The 20,458-nt window shown below is 34.0% G+C and overlaps 1 protein-coding gene across 1 annotated transcript; it reads right to left on the reverse strand.

Moving 5' to 3' along the window:
- Positions 1-7,935: 7,935 nt before the first annotated feature.
- Positions 7,936-19,537, reverse strand: LOC127729683 (uncharacterized). Its single transcript, XM_052237533.1, has 10 exons — positions 19,488-19,537; positions 18,283-18,332; positions 15,873-15,933; positions 14,697-14,887; positions 13,155-13,303; positions 11,875-12,041; positions 11,282-11,372; positions 10,325-10,478; positions 9,155-9,299; positions 7,936-8,506 (listed from the first exon to the last, which is right to left on the reverse strand). Exons 1-10 carry the CDS (start codon positions 19,504-19,506, stop codon positions 7,980-7,982), a joined length of 1,554 nt encoding a protein of 517 aa, XP_052093493.1. The 5' UTR covers positions 19,507-19,537; the 3' UTR covers positions 7,936-7,979.
- Positions 19,538-20,458: the final 921 nt, after the last annotated feature.

Consider the following 20,458-nt stretch of genomic DNA (forward strand, 5'->3'; position numbering starts at 1 on the left):
ATTTTGAAAATATTTATTTTCATTGTCTCGCCTTGACGGAGTCAAAAAGCTAGACATAGGTATGCTGTTTCCGGCAACGGTGGCGTCAACAATGTATTAGTTTGTGATTAGGTCTAGTTCATGGTGAACCACTAGTGGTAGGTCAATGATATTTGGTATGCAGTTGTATTAACATTGGCACATCTCATTACCATGGAGATTGTTTGGTCCCGCCCCCTCAGTCAAGGTCTATTGACTTTGAAACTTTGCTTAGTTTCATGGATTAGTTTGTGATTAGGTCAGTTTATGGGGAACCACTAGTTGTAGGTCAATGATATTTGGTATGCAGTTGTATAAGCATTGGCATATCTCATTTTCATGGAGATTATTTGGCCCCATCCCCTCATTCATGGTCTATTGACTTTGAAACTTTTGCTTAGTTTTCATGTATTAGTTTGTTATTAGGTCAGTTTAAGGGGAACTGTTAGTGGTAGGTCAATGATAATTGGTATGCAGTTGTATAAGCATTAGCACATCTCATTTCCATGGAGAATATTTGGTCCTTACCCCTCAGTCATGGTCTATTGACTTTGAAACTTTTACTTAGTTTACATGTATTAGTTTGTGATAGGTCAGTTCAAGATGAACCACTAATGTTAAGTCAATGATATTCGGTATGCAAATGTATTTGCATTTGCAAGTTTCATTTCCATAGAGATTATATAACCCCCCTGTCTATGGTTCATTGACTTTGAAACTTTTACATAGTTTACAAGTTAATGTTTGTGTTTAGGTTTGTTTAAAGGGAACGACTTATGAAAAGTCAATGGTATTTGGTTTGCAGTTGTATTAGCATTGGCACATCTCATTTCCATGGAGATTGTTTAGCCCTGTACCTTCAGTCATGGTTCATTGACTTTGAATATTTGCATGACTTACATGTTAAAGTATTGCTATTTTAATTTCAACATTTGCATTATCAAAATAACAAATAGGCGAGACATATCTCTGTGTTAACAGTTTATTCCATATTTTACTGGTAATGGACTTAGTTTTTTTTACAGTTATGGAAATTTATTAAATTAAGACAAAAGCTAGTTTATGACCAAAAAACAGTAACCAGAGCAAAATTTAGAAAAAAATTATTTTCATTTTTCCGTATTTTACTGATTAATGGACTCGCTTTTTAAGTCAACATTACACTTTTACACTGACAGCAGCAATCACAGGTGAGACACAGGGTTCCATGAACCCTTTACGAATTTTTCAATGATTGTTCACTTCAGAAAATATCTTTCAACCTTGACAACAGTATTTTTGGTGTGAAGAGTACATGGAATGCAATTAAAACCTTGTCACTGGCTTGTCTTCTAAGTCCATTTTCTATCTTTTAAAAGTTCGAACAACATACTGCAGTGAAGTGAACATCATGCACATGTCATGAAATTTATTAATTTGTACTCAGATATTCAAGGTGGTCTCTTGGTAGCGTGTTCGCCTCGCGTGCAGGAGGTTGTGGGTTCGAACCGGACGGGGTCAAACCATAGACTTAAAATTGGTTGGTATTTGCTGCTTCTCCGCCAAGCATGTGGCATTAAGGAGTATGAGCAAAGACTGGTCAGCTCGGAGTTAGAATAAGGTGACATGTTTTCCTGTGGACTGTTACCCAGCACTTAAAATCCCGCTCAGCATGTCGGTCTAGTACAAAGGAGGGTAAATATTCATTTTACATTAACATGTTCTTGTCCTGAATATGCATATTGATATGCCACTGGACGTTAAGCAGCCAATCATCATTATTATTCAAGGGAATATTTTTTTTCAACCATTTTATACCCTTAAAATATCATACACATGTCAAGCTCTACCTTCTTATTCGAACCAAAATTATCAGATGATGCATGAGTATTCAGATAGCTATATTTGATTTATGGGTTCCTTTCAAGGTCTATTTTTTTTTTGTAAAACAGGGCTAACCTGACCTCATTTCATAGATCAGTGATCAAAATTAAGTTTTCGTGAAGTCCGTATCTCAGATACTATAAGCAATAGTTCAACTGTGTTTGATGGATGAAATGATTATAAGGTGCACATGTCTGACTGGTAGGTTTCATCTGGCCTAGACATCAATATCATCATTGTACATAGGACTATGCCATGGATAGTTTTTATACGCCTGTTTACAGAACGTATTATGGTATACCGTTGTCCGTCTGTCCGTCCGTCGTCAACATGTCGGACATTAACTCAAAAACACTAACAAATTTGCATAAAATTTTAGTGAATTGTTTATATCTATTGATGTGAGCTCCCTTTCGTTTTTTATAAATTTTAGATTTTACGTTTCCGAGTTTTGGGGTTTTATTCATTAAAAAAAGGGGGATTTTCCAGTTTTCGGACAATAACTCAAGAATGCTTTCACCAACTTGCAAGAAATTGTGGTGAATTGTTTATATCTATTGACATGAGCTCCCTTTCGATTTTACTATATTTTAGATTTTATGTTTCCTAGTTACAGGGTTTTATTCATAGAAAAAGGGGGATTTTCCAGTTTTCGGACAAAAAATCAAAAATGCTTTCAGCAGTTCTTATGAAACTTTGGTGAATTGTTTATATCTACTGATGTAAGCTCCGTTTAGAATTTTATAAATTTTACATTTTACATTTCTGAGTTATGAGGTTTTATTCATTACAAAATGGGGGATTTTCCAGTTTTCGGACAATAACTCAAAAATGCTGTCAGCAATTCCCATGAAACTTTGGTGATTGTTTATATCTATTGATGTAAGCTCCCTTTACATTTTCATAAATTTCTAATATGACATTGAGAATTAATTGAACTTTATTTGTTTAGTCTGACACCAGATTTACAAAGTATTGCGCAACAGCACAGTGTATTGCACAACAGCAAGAAATCTTTGATTGAATATAAATTCAATTCATATAACCAATTTCAAGTTCTTTGACTACATTTATTCAGAAACCTATAATATGTCAAATATTTAATACAATCCAAATTCAGACCTGTATCAAGCTTGAATATTGTGTCCATTTTTGCCCCAACTGTTCAGGGCTGGACATCTGCTGGCGTATCCAGCTGCGCTCAGCGAAGCAGTTTATTCTTGATTTTGTCAGTTTATCAGATACTATAAGTAATAGGTCAACTTTATTTTGTGGATGAAATCATTGTAAGGTGTACATGTCTGTCTGGCAGGTTTCATCTTACCTTGACCTCAATTTCATAGTTCATTTGTCAATGTTAAGATTTTGTTGTTCGATCTGTTTCTCAGGTAATATAAGTGATAGGACCTCTATATTTAGTGTACAGAATGATTGTTAGGTGTATATGCCTGTTTGGCATGGTTCAACTGACCTTGATCTCATTTTCATGGATCATTTATGTTAAGTTTATATTACAAACTTTCAACATAAATTTAATCATAATTAGGACAGTGTATAGTTTTGTGGTTTTGTCAGTTTAGCAGATAATATAAGTAATAGGTTAACTATAATTGATGTATGAAATGATTGTAACTGTGAACATGTCTGTCTGGCTTGCAGGGTTCGTATGACCTTGACCTTATTTATAGTTCATTGGTCAAAGTTAAGATTTAGTGGTTTGGTCAATGTTAAGATTTAGTGGTTTGGTGTGTTTCTCAGGTTATATTAGTGATCTGAGTTCTATATTTGGTGTACGGAATGATAGTAAGGTATACATGTCTGTTTGGCATGGTTCGTCTGACCATGAACTCATTTTCATGGATCATTGATAATGTTAAGTTTATGTCATAATTGTAGCAAATACTTTGAAATATAACAGACTTTCAACATAAATTTAATCATGCCATAAGTAAAGCAGGCGAGACATTTCAGCGTGTGTAGTCTTGTTTTCAAGAACTTTGTCAAACATTTTTGTAATTTTACGAAACTTGGACAGTAGTCTAGATAGCATCTGGCGCAACATTTTGAAATACTTTTTACTTCAAATGTTCTTGAATGTATAATTATATTTTCATTACAAAATTCAAGATTTGAACATCACTAAGTCTAGGTAGACACATTTGGAGAGGTTTAATAGAATTATCCAGATGGTTGAACTTGCCAATTTTCTACATTTTCGATGGTTAAAATTGAGAATGGTTGCCTTTTGATGACTTGGATGGATGGAAGGCTGTTTACCATCAAGCGGCAAATTAAATGCATATTCAGGACGAGAACATGTTAATCAGTTAATGCGATATGAAAATGAACTCTGCTTTGTACTAAACCGACACACTGAACCGGTCCTTTGACTTGCTAATGCACAAGGTAACAGTCCGCAGGTACTGAAACATGTCACCTTACCAGGACACATTATTCTGACTCCGAGTTGACCAGTCTTTGCTCCAACTCCTTAATGCTGAGTGCTTAGCGGAAAAGCAGCAAATACCAATTTTAAAGTCTTTGATTTGACCTGTCGTTCGGGGATTTGATAAACTGTATCTCCTATTACATGTTTACCTTCAGTTTCTAACAACACTTTGGCGTATTTCAATCTGGACATGTAAAAGATTGTCTAACAATACTCAATCTGTAGTTTTTTTCTTATTTGTGTACGTGTTTTTTGAAAAAAATAAGAAAAAATATTCTTTATAAACTAAATGCTATCGGAAACAAAGCTGTTTGTATTGTGATCTCGATAAAACTTATTTCATTTTGTTTAAAGTACAGATGTTCTATAATTTGTAAGTGTGTAAAATTTTCATCGCCCTGAACATGCATGAAGTATTATGCAATCGCATCAATTAAATCTCCCATTCTTGTCTCACCTGCGACGAAAGTCGCGGATATAGAGACATAGGGATTGCTTTTCCGGCGTCAAAAATTGTTACGTTTTCTGATTAAATTAGTTTGATAGGAACTACTTGTGATAGATCATTGATATTTAATATAAAAGTTGCATTACTATCAGTACATATCAGTTTTGCGATTATTTCCAGTCCCTGCCCACTAGATAATGGGTCCAGCATCTGAATTAATAAACCATGTTGCTGTCCATCAGATTGTCTTTTTCTGAATTTTATGCCGACAGGCGAGACATATCTCTGTGTCAACAGTTTATTACCAGTAATTAGTGATTCGCAATAATAAATACACGCATTTAATTTCTGAATTTACTGTATAAGAATGTTTTAGATCTATGCATGATTTGTATGTTTTGTCAAAAAAACTCTTCTGTGGTGAAAAAACGTTTTACCTTGCTATTCAAAAGGCTTTTTTTTTGCCTTTCTATCACTTTGTACGTTGCTTAATGAATCATTCATACAAACCGAATTTCATCTCTTTGTAAAAGTAAAATAATATTTCGGTTATTTTTTAAAAAATCAAACCCATTTATTTTGCTTATTTAAGCAAGAGGCTTTACCAACCAGCGGAATACCAATGGGTTTAACATATTTACATTTTTTTAAATCCGATTGTGGCAGGTTTAATACGGCGTTCAGCGACGACATTATAGCCCATTTCAGCGCCAGATTAATCCGATTACCTTTATTTTCCAAAGCCCATTTCAGCGCCAGATTAATCCGATCACCTGTATTTTCCAAAGCCCATTTCAGCGCAAGATTAATCCGATCACCTGTATTTTCCAAAGCCCATTTCAGCGCCAGATTAATCCGATCACCTGTATTTTCCAAAGCCCATTTCAGCGCCAGATTAATCCGATCACCTGTATTTTCCAAAGCCCATTTCAACGCCAGATTAATCCGATCACCTGTATTTTCCAAAGCCCATTTCAGCGCCAGATTAATCCGATCACCTTTCTGATCACCTTTATTTTCCCAAGCCCATTTCAGCGCCAGATTAATCCGATCACCTTTATTTTCCAAAGCCCATTTCAGCGCCAGATTAATCCGCCGCTCACCTTTATTTTCCAAAGCCCATTTTAGCGAAAAGTTTACCTCACTATACCAACCACTATACAATTTTTTTTATAGAAACTGGTACATATACCTTATGTTATGAATGTGCTGGTGATGAATATCATTATTCATATGTATGTAATCTACTACTGTCACTGAACTTCGGAAGAAATATATTCCGAAATATTATATAACATACCCATCTATACTGAAAATATAAAAGAAGCTGTCATTATTTCACAGTGAGTTATTGCATAATTTATCTATAATCATCAAGAAACTATCTACACTCGTCTAGAAAGATACATGTACCTTATAAGTTATGCCATCTTTAGATAGTGTACTTTTGCTATTAGTTTCCGGTCTATTCTATCATTTATTGTGTTTGATTTGTAATTTGTCCTCATGTAACATATATTTTGTGTCTGAATGTAAATAAAAAAATTGAATTACATTTACACCGCGAACGTATGTATACATTTGCATTTACACCGTAATCGTATGTATACATTGGCATTTACACCGTGAACGTATGTATACATTTGCATTTACACCGTAATCGTATGTATACATTGGCATTTACACCGTGAACGTATGTATACATTTGCATTTACAATTTGGTTTAAAATGGTGATAAATATTTTTGAAACAAATCAAGAGGAAAAGCCAATATATGACGGATGTATACCATTTTTAGATTGAAAGGTTAGGAAAAAGCACGAAGGTGTTCTGTAAAAAATAATAATTTACACAAAAGTATTTTCATGAAGAAAATAGGTTTATTCTATCATTTATTAAATTATCGTTTTCATAGTACTGTTTGTTGTATATATTCCAGGCTCAGATAGGCTTTATTCAGTATTTATTTTCAATAATTTTTAAAATTGTGTTATTTTGATATTAAAATTCGTTATTCTACTATTTATGTTGTCAATAATGGAAATATGAATTATTTATGGTTGCTTAAATGGGCATTGATGATTTTATATTTCGCTAAAATGGGCTAAAATGTTGCGCCTAAAAGAGCTATACTTTGGCGCTTAAATGTTTGACTATTTTCGCTAAAATGACCTATTAATTCGCTAAACTGTCCTCCGCGGTTTAATGCGGGTGTAGTATAATACATACATTCTTACTACCAAATTGTGTTTATTTACTTCAAGTTGCATGCCAACAGATAATTACCAGGAATTAAAGTATAAAACTACATAACAACTTTTCAAAATTTATTAATCTGTTCCTTTACACAGATTTTCATTTTGTTTCATTCTTTTGAATGAGGGTGTGGATGGGGGTTTACAGAATAGAGAATAATGGGCAAAAAATATAAAGGATAGAGAAAAATGGACAAAAAAAAATAAAGAATAGAGAATAATGGGCAAAAAGTATAAAGAATAGAAAAAAAACAATGACCTAAAAAATAAAGAATACGGAAATGAAGAACCTACCACTCAGACCCTCTTGTAATGGGTATCTGTTACAAAGCGTAGTTAAACACATACAGTTTTTACAAAATTAAATATAGATCTGAGTAATACCGCTTTTTCCGTCGAATTTCACTTTAAACAAATAATTTAAATGACCTCCTTGCTTTAGACTACTAAAACTGATGAAAAACGGAAAATCACACAATTTCTAAATTTTAATCGCCTCAACCCGTTTCAACAATATCTTTACACAACTTTAAAGACTGTTAGAATATGATACTAAATTTGTCTTGTTTAGTGCTTAATTCTCTTTGTGAACTGCACAGGAAAACTAGAAATTTAAACTAAACACACGCTTATTGGTAAAAAAAGTTAGATACAGTGCCTAGAACATGTCCTATACTTAGTGTAGCGTTTGTAGAGGAAAGCATTATTGATATCCGACTGAAGACTTTGTACTACATTTATGGATAACAGTCCTAAAACCTATTTTTGCCCAGACTAAGCAGTTTATGAGCAAGTGTTTCAAATATTGATAATGGCAGACTTGTGATGGCAAAAAATCGAATGGTCAAAAACGACACAGACATGATTTTATATACTTTATTACTAGTAACAGAAAACACCATCTTTTGTCTCATGTCTGATATCTGTCTCGTAGGATTTTTTAGACTCATTCCTGTATGAGAAGTGTGGTATGTCTGCTTGAATTTTTATACAAGATGCACGTGACAGTTATAAACATGGTCAATAAAGCAATGGAAGCTGCGGACATAAGTATAATTGTTAGAATCTTAACATGCAGCTCCATTTCGGGTCGGTCAAACTGCACCGGTTCGGAGGACAAAAGCTTTATTCTTAAGGAGTGTTGTGTATTTTCTGAAGACATCAGTTTTCTTTGTTTAAGTCCATCATTAGTGGATTGTCCTGATTCTTCTGTTGTCCTACTACGAAGCTTTAGGGATTTTCTTCCTCTGGAAGAATCACCATTTAATCCAAATGGTACATCAGCTTTGAAATTCCGATTTTTATCTGATCGATCTTTCTGTTCCAATTCTTTTTCAGCGTTTTTCATACCTTTCTCTAAAGTGTCATGCATTTTATCATATTCGCTGACCTTTGCCTTTTGCTGGTTGGTATTGTCGTTTAAATTGTTGAAATGGTTGGCGAAATCAGTGTCTTCATTTATAGAAGTCATACCTGATGATTAAGATAGATAATGTTAAATTGTTTCATGTATGATAGGTCCGGATAGCAATTATTTGAAAATTTATGAATAAAGACATAAATAAATAAAGAGCTGCGTCATGAGCGCACGATACGCCCGTCGCTTTTTCAACGAACAAAGTTCCATAATTCCTCAATGTCACATCAGAAATTTATAAAAAAAAACTTAAGGGAGCTTAATTCAACAGATATAAACCAGTAACCAAAGTTTCACGAAAACTGCTCAGTGCTATGAGCATTTTTGAGTTATTGTCAAAAAACTGGAAAAATCCCCCCTTTCTTTATGAATTAAATCCCATAACTCGGAAATGTAAAATTTTTATAAAAATTAAAAGGGAGCTTACGTCAATATATATAAACAATTCACAAAAGTTTCATGAAAATTGGTTAAAGCATTTTTGAGTTATTATCCGACATGTTGACGACGTACGGATGGACAACGGTGTACCATAATACGTCCCGTAAACGGGCGTATAAAAATAAAACTCAAACTTCAAATTTTAACCACTGAAGATATTTAAAACAAACATTCGTATTTTAAAAGCCGTTTCCTTTAATTTGATTTAATTTTGACCATTAAGAATCACAACCGTCAAAACACCTTTTTTCAACAGTTAATACCTGCTTTTATCCGTGTAACAGAATATCTAACACGTGGTTTTCCTGTTTCCGAATGTTGCATCCCCTTGTCATGAGATACAAAAGAAGTATCTCGACGACGGCGACGACCACTACCGGTCGGAAAATGACTATAAATACAGGAACTCTGAAATAAAACATTCTGAATTTTATTTTCTATGAATGGATGGATGGACAGTTTCCTCGTCTGACAGTTGTTACATTTGTACCCCCCATTTTTCCAGTCTGATTAAATTAGCTTGTGTAACCGACAAACAGTTCTAACGGAGCGAAATGAAAGATCTGGTTTAACTAGATCAAACTTTTTAAAACTCGATTGTCATATTGTATGAACAGTAGTCCTGTCTATTTGTTAGAGGTCGTTCGTTGACCTTCGGATGTCTGTTAGGTTTTCTGTATTGTTGGGTTGCTCTCTCATTTATGTACATTCCGCCCATCCATTATTCATTTTACTATTGACACAAATTTTACAAGTCGATTAGCAAAACCTTAATGTATTTAAAAATATTGTATTAACGTTCAAATTTTCAGGAAATATTCATTTCATTCAGTTTGACTCCAGATAACACAAGAAAGAAGATTGATTGATAATGATTTGCTTAATGTCCAGTGGGAAATTTTTCATGCATGTACGGACGAAACACTAGAAAGAAGTGTATCTTCTACTTCGACTTTTATTGGTTAAGTATCTTTCTTAGCCTTTTCAAATATGTTTGGGATCTAAGAACTTTAGACATACTAAAACACTCAATGATTTTAGTGCTACATGGTACTTATTTTATGCATTGCATTGATGAACATTCCAGGGCGTATGGTTTGATCATGTATTGTTTGCCCAACTACCAGAAAACTTCCGATTCCTACATATTGTTTTATTGGTACATAGCAATAATGATTTTGAAATTGATTTCAAACGCAATAAATGGTATTAATAAGTGGTGTGGTGTTTATTCAATGAGAAAGCATTCCACCGACACAATACAATAAAAAGTTATCTGCAAATACTCTACAACAAACAAAGAAAACAACCAGACAGACAAAGAGCGTATTGGGCCATACCAAGAAGAACAATAAATATACATCTCTGGTTAGGCCAAACCAAAACAATGTTACAAACACTATTTTTAAAGCAATAGATATAAATAAACATACCCCATCACAATTTTCATGGCACACATAAAAATGGCACTCGTGTGTCACTGTTGGGCTCCCATATAATTCAAATGCTTTAAAATAGGGACTTTCCGCTGTAAGACCATTAGAGGTAAATCCTTCATTTTTCTCAATAATGAACCCCTCTCCACACCTGTAAAATATATGTTTTTGACAAAAGAGATTTTTGCTGGATCTTCATTTTTTTATTCTTTAATCTTAAGGCCATGTTTCTCTATTCCTTATTTCTACCCATTATTCTCTGTTCTTTGCATTTTAGCACCCAATTATTCTCTTTTAATTATTTTTTTGGCCTATTTCTTTTCTCTATTTTTTTTCCACATTATTATCTATTCTGTGAACCCCATAAAGTTCTCACATAAGGGTAATACAAAATCTCTGAACTATTAAATGGAATGTTTGTCCTCCGTGAGTGAAGCAACATAAACGTGTGCAGATCACTACTGCCTTCGATCATTTTAGTCATTTGACAAAAGTTTTTAAGGTGCACTCTACTAATACGTATTAGAGATAGTTATTCGACCGAGTTCAGTGTTTTACTCCGGAAACTCCGGTCAACTCCAAAAAATACAAACTACCCGGCATGGAATTAAAAGTGTATGTGTTGAAGTTTCTCCTCCCACGAAATAAACTAGTGTTCGAACCTAATTTTAACCCAAAAAAAATAGTTTTCAAAAAGCTCTTAATTATGTTTAAATGATGCATGCAAAGAAACAAAACCAAAGGCAACCTTGAACTACAGAGTGAGACATGTAACAGAGAAGAAAAAAAGTATTTCATTATATGTACCTGGAAGGCAAACACTGCGAACCTACAATTGCAACCAGTTCAAATTTTGCGTTTATATTTGTCTAGGACATTCATTGTGAAGCAATTGGACAAGTTCTATACGACAGTCATCATTTAAGGAATATATTGCCAATGGTGTATACCTACCCTTCTCTAATAAAGGCAAATGGTTTCGTTCCTTCAGAACCCTTGGCTTCACACATGAACACATGAAATCCTACCTCGGCAGCTGAACCAGCTGTGAACAAAAATTATTTTTTATAAATACCCAAAGTTATATTTTTTCATTAAAATTAATATACCCCCTCAACTTTTCAAAAGCGTTTAATTTATGACCCCTTTTTCTTCTTATATCAAGATTGGTCAATAGTATAAAGGATACATCATTTAAAAAAGACAAGTTCATGAAAATTTTCAAGCATGCCGAGAAAGAGCACCTGTAGGAAATGTTAGTTCTGTAGTATGTCTATGTGTGCATTTCCTTTATCATAGTTTACAGATGTTTAATGGCTTTCATTTCTATATTTTTTTATGGTTAGGCCATTTTTCTCTAAACACATTTTTTATTCCATTGTTCTCTCTTCTTTATCTTTTGGCCCGTTTTTCTCTATTCACATTTTAATTTTTGGTTCGATATTCATTTTTCTATTAACCCCATTTAGACCCGTGTGTATCCACTCTAACATTATAATCCTAAGAAGTGAGATTCAATCAGAAAATGTACCGCACTATTGACTTACCTGTCATTGTAACACGGATTTTGATTTTCTTTCCGAGTGGTATTTTACCAGTAATGATTTGTTCTCTATTATCTAGAATATCTACATTAAATGTCGATGATTCATTGCCATGTGTATGGTTGAGGACACGATGAATATGTTTATACGTCTCATATGGAGCAACAATGCTACAAAAAAGTTTATGTATGTACAGCTGAACAGTGAGAGTAAGGGAGCAACCATTTAACTTCAAAGGGGGGGGGGGGGGGGTTATGGTATTTTGTCTGAGTCAGAACATTTTTTTTTTGTTTTTCGACGCTATCAAATTATTTTTTTTTCAAAATTTAACACTATTATGGGGTAAATCTGGATTCAGAATATTTTTTTTGTCATCTGCTTGACCACAATATTTGTTTTCATCAAATTGGACCCCCCCCCCCCTTTTCCCTTTGAAGCTAAATGGTCGTTCCCTAAGTTTGATATAAAAATGATCAGATGTGGAAGGATCACGAATGCTGATGATGACGGATTGGTGTTTAACGTCTAGTGCCAAATATTACATGTATATTAGGACACAAACATATTGATATAGGAGGGGCCTGATGGGGGGGGGGGTCTCATCACGATTCACGAGTTGATTTTTTTTGTCAATCACGATTCACAGAAAATAAATTTCCATGATCACGGATCACGAAAATATAAAAAAAAAAAATCTGTAGAAAAACGGATCACGATAGCGAAAATGCACCGATCACGAAGAACGAAAATAACCCATCAGGCCCCTCAAATAGGAATATGAAGTCTGCGTTATATTAGATGGACACACTGAGCTGGGTTTTCAATGTATTTGATTACAATGTAATATTCCAAAGGTAGACCCTACCCGGACACATTATTCGGAATCCAAGCCAACCAGTCTTTGCTATTATTAACTGCCGCGTACATAGCGGTGAATTAATCAGCAAATACAAAGTCTTTGGTTTGACTTGGTCCGGTATCGAAGCCATTCGAGGACAGCATGCTTCCCACGAGACAGATATATGTGGTAATAAACAGATTGGTGGGAGTTTTGACGAGCCAAGATTTACCATAAATGTTAATGACGATAAAAGGTTAATATGAATATGTATCCTGGTTCATATTAGACCGTCAGGGTGCTAGCTATTTTATGGTTTACTCTAGTCGTTGATAGCACACTAGCCAAACATGCACCACTTAAGTGAATGTATTTTTATGTGTAAACCGTTGAGGAAGATGTTAAAAGACTTAAAACAGGTATACTTTTACGACTTGATACATACGGAACATCAACTTCATTTGCTCGAGTTTGATTGGTTCCATACTCTCCATATGAACACGTGACGATGTAAGCATCTTTATACTGGAACACACCATTTTGTACGAAATAAATTTCTAAAGCCACCTGATAGAATTGTGAATTGTTATTGCTCTGAAAAAAATACGCAATTTACTGTCAGTTAAATAAAATTTTGAATGCAGAATTCTGAAAGCTAGAAAAAAGAAACAAATATAATTATACTAAAGTCGTGACCTTGCCTAGAACTTTGCTACAAAACAGAAAATCTAGAAATAGTAAATAGGTTTTTAATTGCTCTTTATGCTCCAATAAGGTTAAATATACAATTTTCTAAATTAATTCGAACAAAGAGTTAAGGCTATTCACCCATGTCCGTATCTATTTCATAGACGAGGTCACTTTCAAACCTTCATTTGATCTGAACCAAATTGTAAGTATTATAGCTTAACTTTTAACGGGATTTATACCTTCCCTAACTTATAACCAAACACTCAATAAGATTTTTAAAAATTGTTTTTTAGATCGTTCTCTGACAGGGACTAGGTTTGATAAAAACTTTTTTTACCACAACCTACGGTCAAAAAGTTTGAACACCGAATCTGTGTTTATATTCTGTACAAAAAAAACCTATTCGAATGTATACCATTTAAATAAGCGTTGATTTAATGAAAAAACAATGTTTTCAGCACAAATATCTTATTAATGAAATAATAATTATGTATCAATTAATTACCAATGCTCTATGAAAAACCCTTTTTTATGTTTTCAAAGAAAACTAATAAACAATTCCAACAAACTCTTTCTTTTGTATATATTCATCTAGAATAACAGATGTAATGTGCATTAAAATGAACAAGAAATTACATTTTATACATACAAAGTTCCGCTTCTTCGACGGTATACATATAGAATTCCGTTCAAGCCAGTGCTAGGGACCGTCTTAATTTTAAACTTGCAGTGGGGTGAGTTGTTTTTTTTTTTGCTCGATGTTGAAAGCCTCACTATGACTTTGAGATGAAGAACAGCAATAAATGCGGTGTGACTTTGCTTTTTTTGTATGTGTTTTTTTTTGTGTGCATGTACCGATTTTGTGTCATGGATGGATACCACATATCCTTTGTTTTTCTATTAAATGATTTATAAACAAGTGCGAGGTAATCAGCCGATAATGTTCCTTGTTCCTGGATAGGATTATTGAACAAGTGAAGGTTTGACGTATGAACTAGAATGGACTGGATAGTATTGAACACGTGAAGGTTTGACGTATGAACAAAAATGAACTGGATAGTATTGAGCAAGTGAATGTTTGACGTATAAACAAGAATAAACTGGATAGGAGTATTGAACAAGTGAAGGTTTGACGTATAAACAAGAATGGACTGGATAGTATTGAACAAGTGAAGGTTTGACGTATGAACAAGAATAAACTGGATGGTATTGAACAAGTGAATGTTTGACGTATGAACAAGAATAAACTGGATAGGAGTATTGAACAAGTGAAGGATTGACGTTCCAATATACATACATGAAATACACAGTTGTCAGCAGATGTGTTCCCGGAGTAGTAAACATGAGCTACGTAATTAACTTGATCTTCATCCTGTTCCACTTCAAACGTACGTCCACTTTCGCAGTGTATTAACACAGTAACGTCCATATCGGCTGTTACAGTGACATTAGCCGGATGCAGGGCGTCATGAGAACAATGTGGGTCGACTAGAATACAATAATTAAAACAATACTCATATCTTAATAATATATCAATATTTAGTTGGTAGATATTTGGAAGATGCACACATGACATAATCACATGGTCTTTTTGGGTTGATCTATACAATGCCCTTAAACTTCCTACTTGAATTGGCCTTTTAACTTTTTTGATTCGAGCGTCACTGATGGGTCACGAACTATAGGAACTGTGAAAGGAAATATAGCATATAACTGTCATAACCAAAAACTTAGTTAAGAGACTAAACTAAAACATAGTTAGATCTATTCGGATCTGCTCGGTTAGACTGATACGGGATACCATTTATTCAAAAACTCTTTTATAAATTACATTGTTTCAGGTAGAAACCCATATATATCCGTATGAAACCAATAGTTTACATATGTATTCTACAACGCATGTTGTTGGGAATAAAAATGAGAATTTCTAAATTAAGCTAACCAGTGCAAATTGTATCAAGGTGTACCAACGTTAGGGAGCTGCCATTTGATTTTTATGGGGGGGGGGGGGGGCTAGGATGAAAACTTAGTCCTGCATTATTTTAGTTGTAATCTCTGTCCTGCCTTTTTATTTTTCACTCTATTCGGTCCTGCCTTTTTTTTTTTTAGTTTAACCTTACTTTTTTTTACATAAATTGTCATCCTGCCTTTTTTTTTGCAAAATGTCTCGTCCTGCCCTTTTTTTTTTTATTCAAAACTCCTGTCCTGCCTATTTTTTTCAAATTTCATCCCATGCTTTCCTGGTTTAAATCTCCAGTCAAATACAAGCAGGCGAACAATAGCATATTTTAGCGACGTTGTTAGCCAATCAAATTTAAGCAGTCAGTCACCAAACTTTCCCAAAACTAATCAAAACGGTTGTTCTGAAACTGTAAACCTTAAAAAATAAACGAAATCGTTTCTAAATTGCTTTAGATATTTTGTTATACTCCATTTGTATGAGTAACTTTTTACATTATATATGATTACTTACCTGCAACTATATTATCATTGGCTGAAGGGAAGTTGCCATTTATAGTTTTAGTGTAGTCGGCCTGTAAATGCAAAAACAAAAAGTAGATATTTCACACGGGTACATTTCCAATGCATGGTAATTTTTTATACTGGTACATTTCCAATGCATAGTAATTTTTCATACTGGTGCACTGCATTTCCAATGCATGGTATTTTTTAATACGGGTACATTTCCAATGTATGGTAATTTTTCATACGGGTACATTTCCAATGCATGGTAATGTTTCATACTGGTACATTTCAACAAACTCTATATTAGAATGATTTTAGCGGAAACACAGAATGAGAGTTGTCTGATACATTATCACATATAACTATACAAGGTTTACCGATATCAATGATTGTACTTTTATTCTTTTGTTTGATTGAATATATTTTGTGTCGAGCCTGCGACATTATGTCTCGAAAGCGAGACATAACGAACGTAAACTCTGGTGACTCAGCGGCGTCAACTTTTAGGTGTAGTCTGTGGTTAAAGTTTCGTCAAACTTTGTCAAAGCTCACGAATTTTACGAAACTTGGACAGAATCTTTTCTATGGTCAAAAGACAGTATCCAGAGCAAAATTTGGAACATTCTTTTTTTATATCTTTTCCGTATTGATGAGGAATTAGATTTTTTTGCAGCTGATATTAAAATACAGTCCGGGATAAAAGTTTTTTTATACATCAATAACTTTATCAAACCTTCATAGAAGTTTATGAAACTTTGACAGAAGCTCTGTTATGATTAAGAGATGACGTCTGAAGCAAACAAATTTTTTTCGTTTTCCGTATTTTACAGATAAACTCTTTTAGCAGTGAACAATAGGACACATTAATTTGTAGATATCAATAAAGTCAAACATTTATTGAATGTCATGAAACTTGGACAGAAGCTTGTTCAATATCAAGATATAGCATCTGAAGAAAGACATAAAATTTCATGATTATATTACCACACTTTACTAATAGATGGATTGAGTTTTTAGAAGTCAACATTACACGTTTACACTGACAGCCGCAATTTCAGACGAGACACAGGTTGCCGCGGAATTCTTAACGATCTTTTTTTCTTCCACTGATCAATATTAAAAGGGTCAGTTCAAAACCCATTGAACAAGGTTAACCCTACCAAATTTGTGTGTGTCTGTCCCTCGTTAGGAACTTCATCACTGATTATTGCTACTGTTTATTCATGCTATAAATTGAAAAAAAAATTCAACATATCATGATCTATATTTCAATAATCGGTCTAACATTCTCAGGTGCATGATTCATATAGGAGTTTAACTTATTAAACTTGAATCAAATTTCATAACGGTTTTTGGGTAATATCTGAAAAATCGTAACAAATAAAAACATACTATGAATTGATAATTACTATTAATAAGCTTTTCAGCTTGCTGCAAATTCATTTTTTCCCACAAAGCTATTTGGCCTCCATATATGGGAAAGGTTCCAGGAATCTATTAGTCGTAGGTCCTCTTCACCTTTGTACTCCTTAACATGTGACCTTGATAAGGTCGGACGGTCATAGTTTATTGAGACAGCTTTTACATTCGTGCATTTTCCCGTTAATTCATTTGCCTTAACAAATTAGTTCCATACACAAATTTTAACATGTAAACTACGCAAAAGTTTTAAAGTCAATGACTCATGAGGAGAAGGCGTAGCCACTTTATATCAATAGAAATTAGACGTATAAATGCTCATACAATTGCATACCAAATACCATTGATTTACTAGTAGTGGTTCATCTTAAACTGACTAAATTACAAACTTGCAAAAGTTTCAGTCAATAGAACATGACTGAGGGAGCGGTGGATTTGAAATGTGTCAATGCTTATACAACTGCATATCAAATATTATCACTGACCTAACACTAGTGGTTCTCCTTAAACTGGCCTAATCCCGACCTTTAACATGTAAATTAATGAAAAGTTTCAAAATCAATCGACCATGACTGATTAGAGATTTGCAAATTATCTCAATCGAAATGAGATGTGATAATGCTAATGCACTGTATACCAAATCTCACTGACCTACCACCAGTGGATCCCTATAAACTGACATAAACACAAACTAATACATTGTTGACGCCGCCGCCAACGTCTCGCTTTATCGACTTCGTTGAAGCGAGACAAATACAGTTACTAATCACACTTAACAAACACACAATCAGAGAGGTAAATCAATATCGTAAATTTCTGAAAATTATTTGAGGATCCGAACCACCGTAAAGAGATATCGGTGCCTGGACTATTTTCGTCTGAAAGGATAACCCGTGTTGAAGGAGGGTCTCTGTTTTTACTGTGCGGGGAGCATCTAAATACGCAGCCACGTCCGGTCGAGAAAAAAAAACTTAAATATACATAACACATTATCTCACCGATGCAACTGACACAACCACGAAGAAACATGTGCAAATCGCTTGCATATCTATAAGAAAAAAAATACTCATATGGAAATTTTACATTATCACAAACACATTTAATGAGTAAAAATTATCAATAACATATCCAAATATATCGTTTAATTACATACAGATAGTATCTGTTACTTAAAATGTTAATCAGTGATTACTAGTTTGCCAATGATTAATATATTATGATCTTTCCAATAAGGGAGCAACCATTTAACTTCAAAAAGGGGGGGGTTGGGGGGGGTTATGTTTTTTTTGTCGGAGTCAGATTATTTTTTTAGTTTTTCGACGCTATCAATCAAATTATTTTTTTTTCAAAATTTAACACTATAAGCTATGGGGAAAAACTGGATTCAGAATTTTTTTTTTGTCATCCGCTTGACCACAATATTTTTTTCATCAAATTTGGGATCAGAATATTTTTTTAGGAAAAAAAAACATAACCCCCCCCCCCCCCCCCCCCCCCCCCTTTTCCCTTTGAAGTTAAATGATCGTTCCCTAACAGCGTTTAAAAGTGATATTGCAGACGGAGAACCAATAATTTGGTAAGGAGGGATTTTGAGTCTATAATGGAAAATGATGACTATCCTTCTAAGGCAAACTTCAGGTGGTGTATACTCCATACAACCCCTAAATCCGTCATTGTTTTTGTAAACCTGACTCAGTGTTTTCTGGAATAAATTTCTTTCGGACACATTATAATTCTGACCCGGGTCGACCAGTATTTGCTCTTACTTCTGTCTGACGCGTCATTGTGCTTAGTTGAGAAGCAACAAATACCAATTTTACAGTCTTTGTTTTTTACTCGGCCGGGGATCGAACCCGAGACCTGCCGCACTCGGGGCGAGCTCACTACAACGAGACACCCGAGGCGGTTACACATACAAGTATGCAAGAGGACAATTTATGTGTACAAAGCAAAATAAACATTGCAAAACAAAACAAAAAATAAGATACAATTCAGTATAAACTTCGTACAAATATTTAGTGATTGGCTTTCAAACAGTTTTTTGTGTACTTGTACGTTACAAAATGACGCCAATCAACCAAATTTATTAATGCTAGGATTTGAGCATTCTGCACACTATTTAAGCAATAATACATTGCTAACTTCTAAATTCCATCACTGACCAATAGTATTCAATTTTATATGTTTACTGAACGTACATTACCTGCAAATCGACGGATCATTTGTAGCCTTCACCTTTCTGTGCAATCACGTGATTGAACGGATAGGTATACTCGATTCAGTATTATTTAGTTACATTAATCTCTATCATTTGTAAGACCGTTATTTGGTTTCTTGTTCCAACATTTGGAATTCTAAGGCAATGCAATACTTAAATTTACGTATAGAATTATTGATTAACATTTCCTCTATTCTTTTGTGGACCACGGTTTTATTGATTAGAGGATTATCAGAAATTATTCGGTAGCGTAACAAGCTGCTGTTTTTTGTATGAAATTGTAAATAAAATATAAATCATTCTTCATATTAATGTAGAAAAAAAACTGTTCGTTATTGAATTTGTCATTTTCAGAGACAAACTGACGAGAGGTCTAATGTTTTAAATAAATTTTCTCAATGAAATTGTGGTATACTCCTAATAGACATTTACGGAAAGTCTCGGTACCAACTGTTGACACCTACACTGACAGGTAAAATGAAAAGAGTTGTCTCAAAAATAAAAAAAGGTACTAAACAATTAGTTTTTCAAGGTAAAATTTGCAAATAAAAGTTAAACAAGATTTTACACAACGATTTATTTATCCAAATAAGGTTTGTCTTCTGTTTACAAATCCTGCACAATTCTCCACAATTTGTCTGAGTTTTTGTCTTGGGTGCCTCCACAAAGTACCCATCACTTTATAATGTTTTAGGTCACCCATGGCATGTTCGACAAGAATTCTATATTCTGCACTAATTCTATTACATTTTCGAATCTTGCGTTTCTGGATCAGGTTTTCTGTCGATTTGCTGTCGCGTAAATGACGTAGTTACGGGATGCCGATTTGGATGAGTTTTATCCAGTAAAGGGTCCGGGGGAGGTCGAATAATTGAAAGAATGATCTGAATTAATTGTTGTAGAAACTCCGTTGAATCAGTAGGGTGGAGAATTAAAACTGGAAAAATCTCAAGAAA

The sequence above is a fragment of the Mytilus californianus genome, unplaced genomic scaffold, assembly GCF_021869535.1.
Source record: "Mytilus californianus isolate M0D057914Y unplaced genomic scaffold, xbMytCali1.0.p SCAF_2, whole genome shotgun sequence".
NCBI lineage: Eukaryota > Metazoa > Mollusca > Bivalvia > Mytilida > Mytilidae > Mytilus > Mytilus californianus.